Genomic DNA, 15,949 nt, shown 5'->3' with positions numbered 1-15,949 from the left:
AAGGCAAAGGTGACAGTTGTCGCCTTACGTCAGTGGAGATGAAGGGGTGAAAAAATAAACAAAGCCTCATTAACATGTAAATGGTCTTTTAAAGACCTGTGAAGTACTTGGGTGCGGCTGCGATCATCTCAAAAACTGTCTGTGTGCCCCCGGGAAGTTGTCTCGGCCCGGGTTGACACACACGACCTGTGCGTTGCACGCCTGCCTTCATGCCCTCACTGCTACTGTTTGGGTGGGCCTGGCCCACCCGCTAGAACCGGGCCTGGTCCCAGGCCCAGAACCCAATACAGGCTGAACATCGGCAGCCCCCCTCCTGCTGGGTGAGAAGACACAGACACACACAGACAGACACAGACAGACACAGACAGACACAGACAGACACAGACAGACACAGACAGACACAGACAGACACAGACAGACACAGACACAGACACACACACACAGACAGACACAGACACACACACACACAGACACACACAGACACACACAGACACACACATAGACACACACATAGACACACACACGGCACAGGAGGTCTTTCTACCGGCAGAGAGCCCGCCACCAGTGACTCCGAGCAGGCACTGGTGAACTCTAACTCCGCAGCACTTTCTTTCACTTCTTTCTACCGCAGAGCGCTAGTTGAGGGACAGGGCATGTCCCTCAGTGACTCCAGGCACACACTGGTGAAGTCCCTTCGCAGCGGGGTGCTCGCTCCGTGCACTACTGACGTCACGAGTCATGGGCAGTCTGTTTCGCTCTGTGGATCCAGTCACCGCGGGGGTGCTCGCTCCCCGCACAGATCTAATGCTTGCACCCACACCCCAGGGCCACCACAGGGGCTCGCAGGAGCTCCCAGAGGCCCTCTCTAGGCGCTTGCCCCCACTCCCTACAATCTGATCCCTGAAACCCCACATCCCATCCTGAAAGCTGTACACCGCCTGGACACTGCATCACTCAGCAGCTCTCATGCATAATCAGGGCTCATGCATAAACATTTCCATTCATGCATAATCAATGAGCGAGTCCAGGCCAAGACCAGGTGCTTGAGAATCAGAACATGTGCGCTTCATTGGGGGCGGGGCTAAGAGCATCTCTCAAGGAGGCAGGCTCGGGGCGTCTCTCAGGGAGGCAGGCTCGGGGCGTCTCCCAGGGAGGAAGGCTCGGGGCGTCTCCCAGGGAGGAAGGCTCGGGGCGTCTCCCAGGGAGGAAGGCTCAGGGCATGTCTCACAGAGTCAGGCTCGGGGCGTCTCTCAGGGAGGAAGGCTCGGGGCGTCTCTCAGGGAGGAAGGCTCAGGGCATGTCACAGAGTCAGGCTCAGGGCATCTCTCAAGGAGGCAGGCTCGAAGTGTGTGAAGCCCCGCCCTCCTCCTCTGCATCTTGTGTGTGAAGCCCCGCCCTATGAGCTCGTCAGCAGCCCCCAACCTGACCCCATTTCCCCATTGGATAACATTGGGCCTCAACACTCTACACTCGGCCGCCCTAGTGCAGCTGAGGGTGTAACAAGAGTGCATCCTTGACCCTGGGGGGCCCCTGAGTCTAACCCCAGAACACCAACTCCTACAACAAAGTACTTACCTGTGAACCGATAGCCCTATTTTCTCCATAGGCTAACATTGATTGTTTTTCTGTGAAAAGTTCCCAAGTGTGGAGCTGGAAAATCTATAAAAGCTTCTAAAACTGTCACAAAATAACAAAAACGCTTTTACTTACCTGTTTACAGGAAATGTCCCAGTGCAGTATCCAGGTGTACTGCACTGTGTAAGAAAAGTAATCTGTTGACATTCTACTAAAAAGCCATTACAAAGTATATGTGCAATCTTTCAAAGCATTGCATTGCTTGGAGTTCTACTGTAATCAAATCAAAAGTATATATACAACTGCAATACAAACTGTTTACAAACCGTATTATGATTGCAAAGTACCGATCACTTACCTGTGCCAGGCGTGCTTGGTTCTAGGAAATAAAATAATTAAACGAATAATTTATACAAAAACAATTGGTCTGAAGTTGGGTCTTTGAGTGTGTGAAATCATTTGCTGACTAAGGGCCATATGTATCATCAAACTATTTTGCATTTCCTAAATAGCGAATTTTAAGGAATCGCTATTTAGGAATTGCAAAATGGTATGTATGAAAAAAATCGCTTTTTATTTGCGATTCCTTAAGCTTCCTTATTTGCGAATTCGCAATTTGCGAATTCGCAATTAAGGAATAATTTCCAATGCATTCCTATGGGCCCGGAGGCCCATAGGAATGAATGCAAAATAATTCTCAAATTGCGAATTCGCAATTTGCTAATCGCAATTTGAAAATTATTGCAAGGGTGCAGGGGTGTCTCAAAGACACCCTGCTGCACCCCTGAAAAGAACATGTGTGTGCATATGGCGCACATGCATGCCCTATGGGCATGTGTGTGCGTCACATGCCACCTTTAAAAATGCCAAATTGTGCATTTCTGGAAGAATTCGCAAGTTACCATCAACTAAAAGTTGGTGGTAGTTTGCGAATTCCTAAACAAAATTCGCTAGCCAAAATTGCTACATACATAGCATTTAAGGAATCGCAAATTTGCGATTCCCTAAATGCTATACAAAAATAAGGAATCGCACAAGTTTGCAATTCCTTATTTTGGGAATGTTTCATACATCACAAAACATGCAAAACGGCCGTTTGCGAGTCGCAAAGGCCGAAATTCTGCGAATTTCGGCCTTTTCGATTCAAAAACGGCTTGATACATATGGCCCTAAGTGTGTACACACAAATGGTTAACACTGTCCTCTGATACTGCCTTACTGCTCGACCACACTACCACAAATAGAGAGTGAGGAGCTATCTAACTTTACCTCTGCCACCTTTGGGGTTACACTGGATATACAGAGCCAGCTTCCTACACCAGCTGAGAGGTTTGCGCCGCGCCCACTCGCCACGCCCACTCACCACACTGAAGTCCAGGTTATTCTGCACCCAGTCCTGGCCCTCTCGGAACTCCTCCAGCAGCCCCATGATGTACAGGGTGTCCAGCGCGTCCACTATGGTGGCGCCCATCTGTGTGCTCCCTGCGGGAAGAGAAAAGAGGTGCCGTTAGCTGCAACCCCGGGACCACCAAGAAACATGACGGTAAACTGACATCCTGCATTTTCTGTGGTGCTCAGTCAAGGAGCAGAACGTTACTCTATCAGCCGGCTGAGTGCAGCAGACTCAGAAGAGTCACTCACCAACGACACAGCAAGGCCGTACAGGAACAGGGAGTGACGGAGGCTGCAACTCACTCCTCACTGACACAACAAGAGCCCTGACCTCAGGACACCGAGTCACTCATCACTGACCCAAACCAACTGAACCTCACAAGTTGGAGGCTGAAACTCACTCAGCTCATGAGTGACCCAACAAACTGAACCTCAGAAAACAGAGGTCTGTAAGTCTCTCCGCTCATCATTGACTCAACGGACTCCGGCGACATACCATGGTTGGTCATACCAGCAAACCAATCTCTCTTCCCTACTGTACTCACCCTTGCCTTCTTGTTCAACATCACAGTGCAAAATACCCCAAAAATCCAAGATTTGGGCCAGGCTCAATGTGACACTGGATTCAAGCTATCCTGCCTGACGAGGGGCCCAAAACCGGTCCTCGGAAGCTTGTTTCCGGTCCAGGGAAGGCATGGCTTGGCAGTTCGGACTGGACTGTTCCCATGAGGCACAGGGTCAGACTGATTTGCATATAGCCATGTCTGAACTGGGGTGGCAGAGTGGGCTAAAAAACGGTGATGGATTAAATCCAGATCTGTTGACTGGGTGTGAGTGTTTGATTGGTTCAGATGCTCCGTCCATCACCACCCCCTTTTGTACCGCTTTTGGCCGCCATAAGTGTGGTAGGCTATGCTCAGACGTGAGTCCCTTGCTCACTTGGCCACTGGATTCAAGATAGCCTGGCTGATGAGGATTATGAATCCGAAACCGGTCCCAGGATGCTTGTTTCCGGTCCAGGGAAGACATGGCTTGGCAGTTCGGGCTGGACTGTTCCCATGAGGCACAGGGTCAGACTGATTTGCATATGGCCATGTCCGAACTGGGGTGGCGTAGTGGGCAAACGAACAATGGATTTAACCCAGATCTCTGGACTGGGGGTGAATGTTTTGATTTGCTCTGCATTCCGTCCATCAATTGTGCGTCTTTTCCCTACTAAGGGGCAGCATAAGAGCCCCAATGTGTTAACTGTGAGGTTACCAGACTACATGTCACTTCCTGCTTCGCACCCAACGGTGGCCACATAAGATGGAGTACTACCACACCACCCCCTGAATCAACCGCTCCGCCCAGCTAAAGTGCTGTGATGCCACACCAATGGCGCTATACACATGTTTAATGTAACAGGGACATGTGGCATCATGTGAATGTGATCACTTGGTGAAGGTGCTGCACAATCTATGAAGCCGCTGAAAGACTGAAAGAGACAAAGAATAAAGTGTGCTCTTCAATTCACGTGTTAGACCAGAGGCAATGGAGGTCCAGATGAAGAGACACAAACTACTGGTGCAAAGGTGAAGACCAGCCAATCAGAGGGAGCCAGAGGCCCACCAGTAACTGGGGGCTGGGGGGGACAGAGCAGACAAAGGCCCAAGAGTAACTGAGGGGGGACAGAGCAGACAGAGGCCCAGGAGTAACTGAGGGGAGACAGAGCAGCCAGAGGCCCAGGAGTAACTGAGGGGGGACAGAGCCAGAGACACACGAGTAACTGAGGGGGAACAGAGCAGCGAGAGGCCCATGAGTACCTAAGGGGGAACAGAGCAGCGAGAGGCCCAAGAGTGACTGAGGCGGGGACAGAGCAGAGAGAGGCCCAAGAGTAACTGAGCGGGGACAGAGGCCCACGAGTATCTGAGGGGGGACAGAGCAGGCAGAGGCCCAGGAGTACCTGAGGGGAGTCAGAGCAGCCAGAGGCCCACGAGTAACTGAGGGGGGACAGAGATGCCAGAGACACACGAGTACCTGAGGGGGGCAGAGCAGCCAGAGGCCCATGAGTACCTAAGGGGGAACAGAGCAGCGAGAGGCCCAAGAGTGACTGAGGCGGGGACAGAGCAGAGAGAGGCCCAAGAGTAACTGAGCGGGGACAGAGGCCCACGAGTATCTGAGGGGGGACAGAGCAGGCAGAGGCCCAGGAGTACCTGAGGGGAGTCAGAGCAGCCAGAGGCCCACGAGTAACTGAGGGGGGACAGAGATGCCAGAGACACACGAGTACCTGAGGGGGGCAGAGCAGCCAGAGGCCCATGAGTACCTGAGGGGGCAGAGCTGCCAGAGGCCGACGAGTGTCTGAGGGGGGACAGAGCAGCCAGCGGCCCACGAGTAACTGAGGGGGGACAGAGCAGGCAGAGGCCCAGGAGTACCTGAGGGGAGTCAGAGCAGCCAGAGGCCCACGAGTAATGAGGGGGACAGAGATGCCAGAGACACACGAGTAACTGAGGGGGACAGAGCAGAGAGAGGCCCAAGAGTACCTGATGGGGGACAGAGCAGCCAGAGGCCCAAGAGTGACTGAGGGGGACAGAGCAGCCAGAGGCCCACGAGTAACTGAGGGGGGACAGAGCAGAGAGGCCCAAGAGTACCTGAGGGGGGACAGAGTTGCCGGAGGCCCACGAGTAACTGAGGGGGACAGAGCAGACAGAGGCCCAAGAGTAACTTAGGGGGGACAGCGGCCCACGAGTATATGAGGGGGGACTGAGCTGCCAGAGGCCGACGAGTGTCTGAGGGGGGACAGAGCTGCCAGAGGCCCACAAGTAACTGAGAGGGGACAGAGCTGACAGAGGTCCACCAGTAACTGAGGGGGGACAGAGCAGGGCCCACGAGTAACTGGGGGGGGACAAAGCAGCCAGAGGCCCACATGTAAATGAAGGGGGACAGAGCACAGCCCACGAGAAACTGAGGGGGGAAAGAGGTCCAAGAGTAACTGAGGGGGGACAGAGCAGAGAGAGGCCCCTGAGTAACTGAGGGGGGACTGAGCAGACAGAGGCCCACGAGTAACTGAGGGGGGACATAGCAGCGAGAGGCCCACGAGTAGATGAGGGGGACAGAGCAGACAAAGGCCCAAAAGTAACTGAGGGGGGACAGAGCAGACAAAGGCCCAAGAGTAACTGAGGGGGGACAGAGCAAACAAAGGCCCAAGAGTAACTGAGGGTGACAGAGCTGCCAGAGGCCCACGAGTAAGGAGGGGGACAGAGCTGACAGAGGCCCACGAGTAATGATGGGGGACTGAGCTGAGAGAGGCCCACATGTAACTGAGGGGGGGACAGAGCAGGGCCCGTGAGAAACTGAGGGGGGACAGAGCAGCCAGAGGCCCACGAGTAACTGAGGGGGGACAGAGCTGACAGAGGCCCACGAGTAACTTAGAGGGGACAGAGCAGACAGAGGCCCACAAGGGTGTGGTTTAGGAGCAACAAAAGGAGCCTCTGTTCCAAGGAGACTGGATGGCTCCCATGGATTTGGCCACTTCAGTGTCCTTTTTTAGGTCGAGGTCCTAAAGGCTGCGCTTGCGCAGTCTTTGGTCGGAGATTTAATGATTTTTAGACGGGGCTTGGAACCCGCCTCGCTCCTCCACCTCTTTTCCATTGGCTGGCTTCCTAAACGGAGGCCAGCCATTGGAGGAGAGGGGAGTCACTCCAATGAAGCCCCGTCTCTTTCGGATTCGGGGGCGTGTTTTTGGGGTTCTTTCGCCCTGTGACGTCACTCAGAACGCCAAAACACGCCCCCGAATCCGAAAATTTGCAGAGTTGCGGCCGCCATTTTGTGTTTTTCTTGTTGATGACTTGCCGCATGTTGCCGTGTTTAGTGCTTTTTAATTTGACCCTGGCGGCATTTATTAAGTAATTTATAGAGGGAGCCTACCCCTCGTGGTAGCCCCGAGATCACCGCCGCAGCACCAGGACCGAGGAGAAGCCGAGGGAGCAGCCGCTGACGTCACCCGGGAGCCGCGCTACCATTAGTTGAGGCTGCGGGTGGCTCGCCGGGCGACCTGCGCCGTGATTGGTTGCCCAAGGAAGAGACAAAGCAGGAAGCGGCGGGAGCCTACTCCGCGCTCCTGCATTGCCAGAGATTACTGCCACCGCACACCCCCGGGGCTCCCAAGAGCGTGGGAGAGCCCCGGAGAGTGACAGGAGAGACCCGAGGAGCAGGAGCTCTCCAACCCCGCCCGCGGCACCAAGCGAAGTGTGGAGGGAGAGCCCCGAGGAGCGGGAGCTCTCCTGTGTACCGGGAGACACAGCAGAGGAGCAGCGCGAGGAGAAGCATTCGCCCCAGGAGTCCCGGCGAGTGCTGCTGCGGTTCTCCAGTGTTGGGGGCATTTGGTCATTTCGAGCCCAGCGAGGCTCAGAGGGCATTGTTGCATTTTGAGCCCCACGAGGCTCCATCACTTCGGGGGCACCCCCGCTCTTCTTCGTTAACGGTGACGGTGTTCTGCTGCAGCTCCTGGCTTAGCCATATGATGGCCTCGGCGATAAGCTGGCTGAGCTCTCAGGGTGCAAGTAGTTTCGGGCGGGACGGGCGGGGATGGAGGAAGTGCTTCCTGCAACTGAGCACGCACACTGCTTGCAGCCGAGAGTTTACTTTGGGGCCGGTGACCATTGAGTGCAGATGGCATTGCTGGACCCTGCTCGCCGCACCGTAGACTGCAACCACCTCCCCCTTCCAGGACTCGGCAGTGTGGGGCCCGTGAAAGCCAGCCAGGCACGGTGCTCCGAGCACGCACCTTGTACATGTGTGGTATTTCGCATTAGGCCCAGTGCCGGCCAGGGACTTTTAACCGGTAGGGGGGAGCGGCTCTTCTGCAGTGTGCTCTGCGCCTTCCACGGGGGTGGAATCCATGCTCTAAAGCCGCCCATGGTTGTGGGTGCTACAGCCCACCCTGTGTGCCAGCCGTGAGTGAGTGTCCCACTCTGCCCAGTTTAACTGAAGATGGCGGGCTCCGGGCTGCAGGTGGAGCTCCTTTGCTTTGCTGCTCTGTTCGTGTGTGTTGAGGTTAGTAAATTATTGTGATTGTGGTTTGAAGAGCAGGCGACATTTGTATTACAAACAAACAGGCTCCAGGGAGTTCCGGTCCTCAGTTCTTCTTGCAGATACATTTGATATGATCTCAGCTCTTGGTGCTCATTTATGGCTCTGTGTGCGCGTGCGTGTGCGCGCGGCTCTGTCTGTGCGCGCGCGCGGCTCTGTCTGTGCGCGCGGCTCTGTCTGTGCGCGCGGCTCTGTCTGTGCGCGCGGCTCTGTCTGTGCGCGCGGCTCTGTCTGTGCGCGCGGCTCTGTCTGTGCGCGCGGCTCTGTCTGTGCGCGCGGCTCTGTCTGTGCGCGCGGCTCTGTCTGTGCGCGCGGCTCTGTCTGTGCGCGCGGCTCTGTCTGTGCGCGCGGCTCTGTCTGTGCGCGCGCGGCTCTGTCTGTGCGCGCGGCTCTGTCTGTGCGCGCGCGGCTCTGTCTGTGCGCGCGCGGCTCTGTCTGTGCGCGCGCGGCTCTGTCTGTGCGCGCGCGGCTCTGTCTGTGCGCGCGCGGCTCTGTCTGTGCGCGCGCGGCTCTGTCTGTGCGCGCGCGGCTCTGTCTGTGCGCGCGCGGCTCTGTCTGTGCGCGCGCGGCTCTGTCTGTGCGCGCGCGGCTCTGTCTGTGCGCGCGCGGCTCTGTCTGTGCGCGCGCGGCTCTGTCTGTGCGCGCGCGGCTCTGTCTGTGCGCGCGCGGCTCTGTCTGTGCGCGCGCGGCTCTGTCTGTGCGCGCGCGGCTCTGTCTGTGCGCGCGCGGCTCTGTCTGTGCGCGCGCGGCTCTGTCTGTGCGCGCGCGGCTCTGTCTGTGCGCGCGCGGCTCTGTCTGTGCGCGCGCGGCTCTGTCTGTGCGCGCGCGGCTCTGTCTGTGTGCGCGCGGCTCTGTCTGTGCGCGCGGCTCTGTCTGTGCGCGCGGCTCTGTCTGTGCGCGCGGCTCTGTCTGTGCGCGCGGCTCTGTCTGTGCGCGCGGCTCTGTCTGTGCGCGCGCGGCTCTGTCTGTGCGCGCGCGGCTCTGTCTGTGCGCGCGCGGCTCTGTCTGTGCGCGCGCGCGTGGCTCTGTCTGTGCGCGCGCGCGTGGCTCTGTCTGTGCGCGCGTGGCTCTGTCTGTGCGCGCGCGGCTCTGTCTGTGCGCGCGCGGCTCTGTCTGTGCGCGCGCGGCTCTGTCTGTGCGCGCGCGGCTCTGTCTGTGCGCGCGCGGCTCTGTCTGTGTGCGCGCGGCTCTGTCTGTGTGCGCGCGGCTCTGTCTGTGTGCGCGCGGCTCTGTCTGTGTGCGCGCGCACGCGGCTCTGTCTGTGTGCGCGCGCACGCGGCTCTGTCTGTGTGCGCGCGCACGCGGCTCTGTCTGTGTGCGCGCGCGCGGCTCTGTCTGTGTGCGCGCGCGCGTGGCTCTGTCTGTGTGCGCGCGCGCGTGGCTCTGTCTGTGCGCGCGCGCGTGGCTCTGTCTGTGCGCGCGCGCGTGGCTCTGTCTGTGCGCGCGGCTCTGTCTGTGCGCGCGCGCGTGGCTCTGTCTGTGCGCGCGCGCGTGGCTCTGTCTGTGCGCGCGCGCGTGGCTCTGTCTGTGCGCGCGCGTGGCTCTGTCTGTGCGCGCGCGCGTGGCTCTGTCTGTGCGCGCGCGCGTGGCTCTGTCTGTGCGCGCGCGCGTGGCTCTGTCTGTGTGCGCGCGGCTCTGTCTGTGTGCGCGCGGCTCTGTGTGCGCGCGGCTCTGTCTGTGTGCGCGCGCGCGCGCGGCTCTGTCTGTGTGCGCGCGCGCGGCTCTGTCTGTGTGCGCGCGCGCGGCTCTGTCTGCGCGCGCGGCTCTGTCTGTGTGCGCGCGCGCGCGGCTCTGTGCGCGCGTGGCTGTGTCTGTGCGCGCGCGTGGCTCTGTCTGTGCGCGCGCGTGGCTCTGTCTGTGCGCGCGCGCGTGGCTCTGTCTGTGCGCGCGCGCGTGGCTCTGTCTGTGCGCGCGCGCGCGGCTCTGTCTGTGTGCGCGCGCGCGTGGCTCTGTCTGTGCGCGCGCGCGTGGCTCTGTCTGTGCGCGCGCGCGCGTGGCTCTGTCTGTGCGCGCGGCTCTGTCTGTGCGCGCGCGCGTGGCTCTGTCTGTGCGCGCGCGCGTGGCTCTGTCTGTGCGCGCGCGCGTGGCTCTGTCTGTGCGCGCGCGTGGCTCTGTCTGTGCGCGCGCGCGTGGCTCTGTCTGTGCGCGCGCGCGTGGCTCTGTCTGTGCGCGCGCGCGTGGCTCTGTCTGTGTGCGCGCGGCTCTGTCTGTGTGCGCGCGGCTCTGTGTGCGCGCGGCTCTGTCTGTGTGCGCGCGCGCGCGGCTCTGTCTGTGTGCGCGCGCGCGGCTCTGTCTGTGTGCGCGCGCGCGGCTCTGTCTGCGCGCGCGGCTCTGTCTGTGTGCGCGCGCGCGCGGCTCTGTGCGCGCGTGGCTGTGTCTGTGCGCGCGCGTGGCTCTGTCTGCGCGCGCGCGTGGCTCTGTCTGCGCGCGCGCGTGGCTCTGTCTGCGCGCGCGCGCGTGGCTCTGTCTGCGCGCGCGCGTGGCTCTGTCTGCGCGCGCGCGTGGCTCTGTCTGCGCGCGCGCGTGGCTCTGTCTGCGCGCGCGCGTGGCTCTGTCTGCGCGCGCGCGCGTGGCTCTGTCTGCGCGCGCGCGCGCGTGGCTCTGTCTGCGCGCGCGCGTGGCTCTGTCTGCGCGCGCGCGTGGCTCTGTCTGCGCGCGCGCGTGGCTCTGTCTGCGCGCGCGCGTGGCTCTGTCTGCGCGCGCGCGTGGCTCTGTCTGCGCGCGCGCGTGGCTCTGTCTGCGCGCGCGCGTGGCTCTGTCTGCGCGCGCGCGCGCGTGGCTCTGTCTGCGCGCGCGCGCGCGTGGCTCTGTCTGCGCGCGCGCGCGCGTGGCTCTGTCTGTGTGCGCGCGGCTCTGTCTGTGTGCGCGCGGCTCTGTGTGCGCGCGGCTCTGTGTGCGCGCGGCTCTGTGTGCGCGCGGCTCTGTCTGTGTGCGCGCGCGCGCGCGCGGCTCTGTCTGTGTGCGCGCGCGCGGCTCTGTCTGTGTGCGCGCGCGGCTCTGTCTGCGCGCGCGGCTCTGTCTGTGTGCGCGCGCGCGCGGCTCTGTGCGCGCGTGGCTGTGTCTGTGCGCGCGCGTGGCTCTGTCTGTGCGCGCGCGTGGCTCTGTCTGTGCGCGCGCGTGGCTCTGTCTGTGCGCGCGCGTGGCTCTGTCTGTGCGCGCGTGGCTCTGTCTGCGCGCGCGCGCGCGTGGCTCTGTCTGCGCGCGCGCGCGCGTGGCTCTGTCTGCGCGCGCGCGCGCGTGGCTCTGTCTGCGCGCGCGCGCGCGTGGCTCTGTCTGCGCGCGCGCGCGCGTGGCTCTGTCTGCGCGCGCGCGCGCGGCTCTGTCTGCGTGCGCGCGCGCGTGGCTCTGTCTGTGTGCGCGCGCGCGTGGCTCTGTCTGTGTGCGCGCGCGCGTGGCTCTGTCTGTGTGCGCGCGCGCGCGTGGCTCTGTCTGTGTGCGCGCGCGCGTGGCTCTGTCTGTGTGCGCGCGCGCGTGGCTCTGTCTGTGCGCGCGCGCGTGGCTCTGTCTGTGCGCGCGCGCGTGGCTCTGTCTGTGCGCGCGCGCGTGGCTCTGTCTGTGTGTGCGCGCGCGCGCGGCTCTGTCTGTGTGTGCGCGCGCGCGGCTCTGTCTGTGTGTGTGCGCGCGGCTCTGTCTGTGTGTGTGCGCGCGGCTCTGTCTGTGAGTGTGCGCGCGCGGCTCTGTCTGTGAGTGTGCGCGCGCGGCTCTGTCTGTGAGTGTGCGCGCGTGGCTCTGTCTGTGAGTGTGCGCGCGTGGCTCTGTCTGTGAGTGTGCGCGCGTGGCTCTGTCTGTGTGCGCGCGCGTGGCTCTGTCTGTGTGCGCGCGCGTGGCTCTGTCTGTGTGCGCGCGCGTGGCTCTGTCTGTGTGCGCGCGCGTGGCTCTGTCTGTGTGCGCGCGCGTGGCTCTGTCTGTGTGCGCGCGCGCGCGTGTCTGTGTGTGCGCGCGCGCGTGGCTCTGTCTGTGTGTGCGCGCGCGTGGCTCTGTGTGTGCGCGCGCGTGGCTCTGTCTGTGTGTGTGTGTGCGCGTGGCTCTGTGCGCGCGTGGCTCTGTCTGTGTGTGCGCGGGGCTCTGTCTGTGTGTGTGCGCGCGTGGCTCTGTCTGTGTGTGTGTGCGCGGCTCTGTCTGTGTGTGTGCGCGCGCGGCTCTGTCTGTGTGTGTGCGCGCGCGGCTCTGTCTGTGTGTGTGCGCGCGCGGCTCTGTCTGTGTGTGTGCGCGCGGCTCTGTCTGTGTGTGTGCGCGCGGCTCTGTCTGTGTGTGTGTGCGCGCGGCTCTGTCTGTGTGTGTGTGCGCGCGGCTCTGTCTGTGAGTGTGCGCGCGCGGCTCTGTCTGTGAGTGTGCGCGCGCGGCTCTGTCTGTGAGTGTGCGCGCGCGGCTCTGTCTGTGAGTGTGCGCGCGTGGCTCTGTCTGTGAGTGTGCGCGCGTGGCTCTGTCTGTGTGTGTGCGTGGCTCTGTGTGTGTGTGCGCGTGGCTCTGTGTGTGTGTGTATGCGCGCGTGGCTCTGTCTGTGTGTGTGCTTGGCTCTGTGTGCGCGTGGCTTTGTCTATGTGTGTGCGTGGCTTTGTCTCTGTCTATGTGTGTGCGTGGCTTTGTCTCTGTGTGTGTGTGTGCGTGGCTTTGTCTCTGTGTGTGTGTGTGCGTGGCTTTGTCTCTGTGTGTGTGTGTGTGTGGCTTTGTCTCTGTGTGTGCGTGGCTCTGTCTGTGTGTGTGCGCGCGCGGCTCTGTCTGTGTGTGTGCGCGCGTGGCTCTGTCTGTGTGTGTGTGCGCGCGGCTCTGTCTGTGTGTGTGCGCGCGGCTCTGTCTGTGTGTGTGTGCGCGGCTCTGTCTGTGTGTGTGCGCGCGCGGCTCTGTCTGTGTGTGTGCGCGCGCGGCTCTGTCTGTGAGTGTGCGCGCGCGGCTCTGTCTGTGAGTGTGCGCGCGCGGCTCTGTCTGAGTGTGCGCGCGTGGCTCTGTCTGTGAGTGTGCGCGCGTGGCTCTGTCTGTGTGTGTGCGTGGCTCTGTGTGTGTGTGCGCGTGGCTCTGTGTGTGTGTGCGCGTGGCTCTGTGTGTGTGTGTATGCGCGCGTGGCTCTGTCTGTGTGTGTGCTTGGCTCTGTGTGCGCGTGGCTTTGTCTATGTGTGTGCGTGGCTTTGTCTCTGTCTATGTGTGTGCGTGGCTTTGTCTCTGTGTGTGTGTGTGCGTGGCTTTGTCTCTGTGTGTGTGTGTGCGTGGCTTTGTCTCTGTGTGTGTGTGTGCGTGGCTTTGTCTCTGTGTGTGTGTGTGTGTGTGCGTGGCTTTGTCTCTGTGTGTGCGTGGCTCTGTCTGTGTGTGTGTGCGCGGCTCTGTCTGTGTGTGAGTGCACGGCTCTGTCTGGGTGTGTGTGCACGGCTCTGTCTGGGTGTGTGTGTGTGTGTGGCTCTGTGTCCTCGAATACCCTCTACTACAATACCATTTATTTATGTTTAAAAAAAAAAAATGTCATGAGCAATGCCAATAGCTCTACCTTTAATAATGCCGAGACCATTGCATTGTAAATGCTTGTCATTTTTTCTAGTGCCGGATCGACCTCAGGGCAAAAAAGATGTTTCTTATCAAATGGCGTGTTTAGAATGAATTGTTGGACCTCCGGCATAAACCCAGAGAACCTTAACCACATGTGTTTCCTAAGGAAAATGCTAGTGTTGACCTCTCCAGCGGAAGTGTCAGCAGCTTCTAGGGCGCACCTTATGGAAGAGATGGAAATTAGTTTTCCCTCATTTACCAAATCTTGTGCTCTGTTTCATGCTCATCTGGGAGATATTGAAGCAATTGCTCCATGTTCATCCCAGTGTGCTCTGTCGTACCCGATTAAAAGTCCCTGGGTATTTTCAATGCACCAGTGATTGGCAGCTTGAGCAGCTACGGGCTTGCAAGAAACGTCTGTTAACTTGGACTCTTTATCTGGTGGAGGAGCGTCCCCTGATGTTTGGGAGTTAGCTCGCTTACGAGCATTAGACACTACGAGAGAATCTAGTGGCAGCTGGCCTATGATAAATACTGGATCTGTCGGGGAGGCTTTATACTTTTTGTCAACTCTAGGAGTCAAGATGCGTGCACGCACAGGGTCCTTAAAAATGTCCTCAGCGTGTCTCATCATGCCCTTGTGGTGGACGAAGAGGACTGGTTGCAACAGACTTCCTTTTTAAAGGAATCTTATAATAAATGTCCTCATCAGGAAGCTTGTGTTTGAGGAATTTTAGTATGACTACGGCCTGTTTCAGGGTTGATATACAGTCTTTTTTGTTTAGAATCTTTTATCAGTGGAACAATGTCTAGATCCAGATCCGAAGGGGCATCCTTTAGTTTTGACACCGGCATGGGCTGGCCTTTCGGTACGGAAGATTTCGTCTCCAAAGGCTATTTTATTTTCGGTAAGAGCTTTGGCTCCGAGCCGGATTTGTGTTTGGAACCGGAAGGCTTTGGTTCCGACGTGGATTTTTGCCGATTCGGTACCGAGCAGGAAGGCTTGACTGGGTGTTTCGGAGCTGAGCCTGGAGGCGAGGTGTCGGAAACGGCATCTCGGTGCTGACCTTGGCCAGAAGGCAGAGGTGGTGCCGAATCCTTATGTTTTTTGTGGGTGAGTTGGTGGGGCAAGTGGCCTACCGTACTCACGTCACCTTGTCCCTGCAGCAGTTCTTCAGTGTCAAGGGCTATCTCGAGCTCCGAGTCGGAGTCCTGCACTGAGAAGGCTTCTTCCTCCTCTGCCGCAGATGCACCAACATCTTCTTGACCGGATTCTTCACCTAACATGTCCGGCATGTCTTCGATGCTGTGACGCTGTATCTCCTGACGATCGCGAAGAGCTTTATTCGATCGAAACGCGTTACAGTTTTCTTTTTTGTGATCTGTAGAGAAGCACAAGTTATACACTTTGTGTGAGTCAGTGCGCTGATATTTCGGGTGGCACTGAGGGCAGAATTTGAACGTTGTCTATTCCATTGACGGAGAGCTGACACATCGCGGTTAGGCCCCAAGGCTGTCTACAAAGCTTTCCGATAGAAAAATAGATTTCGTTGACCGAAACGATACGCAGAGAGGTGGGAAAAGGGTACAAAAATCAATACCGTCGAGGGTATAAAGGATTGCACGTCGAGGGGAACAGAAGAACGGTTTCAAACCAGAGCGCAGCAATACACGTCCGAACCCAATGGCGGAATAAACAATCTAACAATGGAGTCGATGACCATGCCCACTATCACCAAAAACAGGAGTCACCTTACCTCATGACTAGGAAAGACTTTGTCGAAGAAAAACAACTTACACACATCCAGGCCAAACACTAGATGGCAGGAGTATGCAAAGCATGTGTATCTGCCGCACACATGCCCCGAACATATACATTCTGTGGTAGACTAATCCGATGACCAGGGTCAGTAGACAAGAGTCATTCCTAACACAGTCATGTCAGGAGAGTACAGCAGTAATCAGTAGCGTGAATGAGTGAGTGAGTGAGGTCCACGGCTGACCCCTGAGGACACGGTCATCATGGGAGAGTGAACACCTACCGAAAATGTTGGTGGAATGGCCCTTCCTGGCGATGGGCTTCAGCTCGTTGTGGCCCCAGCCGTACTGCCTGTAGTTGTCCCAGGCGTGCTTCATCATCTGCAGGGAAGGAGACAAGAGAAGTGTGTTCATCAGTCACCACAGACACCGGGGAGGGGTTCACTTTACATCCAAGGCCTTCATTCCTCATCAATGAGTGTGGGGAGGCAGAGGGGCTGACACACAGGGGCTAGTGCTGCAGAAGGCCGAGCATCGAACTGTAACGAGGCGCTAGCCTACAATACGGTTCCCTTAAGGGACCCAGATGATTCAAGTGCTGCGACATGCTGAGCACCACCCTGCAACGAGGAGCTACGGTAGTGCTCACTGAAGTGACACACAGCGCCTAGGGCTGCAG

General features: G+C 59.0%; 1 protein-coding gene across 1 annotated transcript in view; it reads right to left on the bottom strand.

Annotated features, from left to right (window-relative positions):
- Positions 1–15,949, bottom strand: part of MAN1A2 (mannosidase alpha class 1A member 2) — a 375,381-nt gene that overhangs the window by 234,085 nt on the left and 125,347 nt on the right. The window contains exons 4-5 of the mRNA XM_078656339.1: positions 15,555–15,651; positions 2,939–3,057 (exon numbers count right to left, since the gene is read on the bottom strand). Coding sequence (XP_078512465.1) covers positions 2,939–3,057; positions 15,555–15,651 — 216 coding nt within the window. The remainder of the gene's footprint in view (positions 1–2,938; positions 3,058–15,554; positions 15,652–15,949) is intronic.

This window comes from Lissotriton helveticus, chromosome 8 (assembly GCF_964261635.1).
Source record: "Lissotriton helveticus chromosome 8, aLisHel1.1, whole genome shotgun sequence".
In the NCBI taxonomy this organism is placed as follows: domain Eukaryota; kingdom Metazoa; phylum Chordata; class Amphibia; order Caudata; family Salamandridae; genus Lissotriton; species Lissotriton helveticus.
The sequence above is the reverse complement of the archived record's forward strand: the minus strand, read 5'-3'. Positions and strand labels throughout refer to the sequence as shown.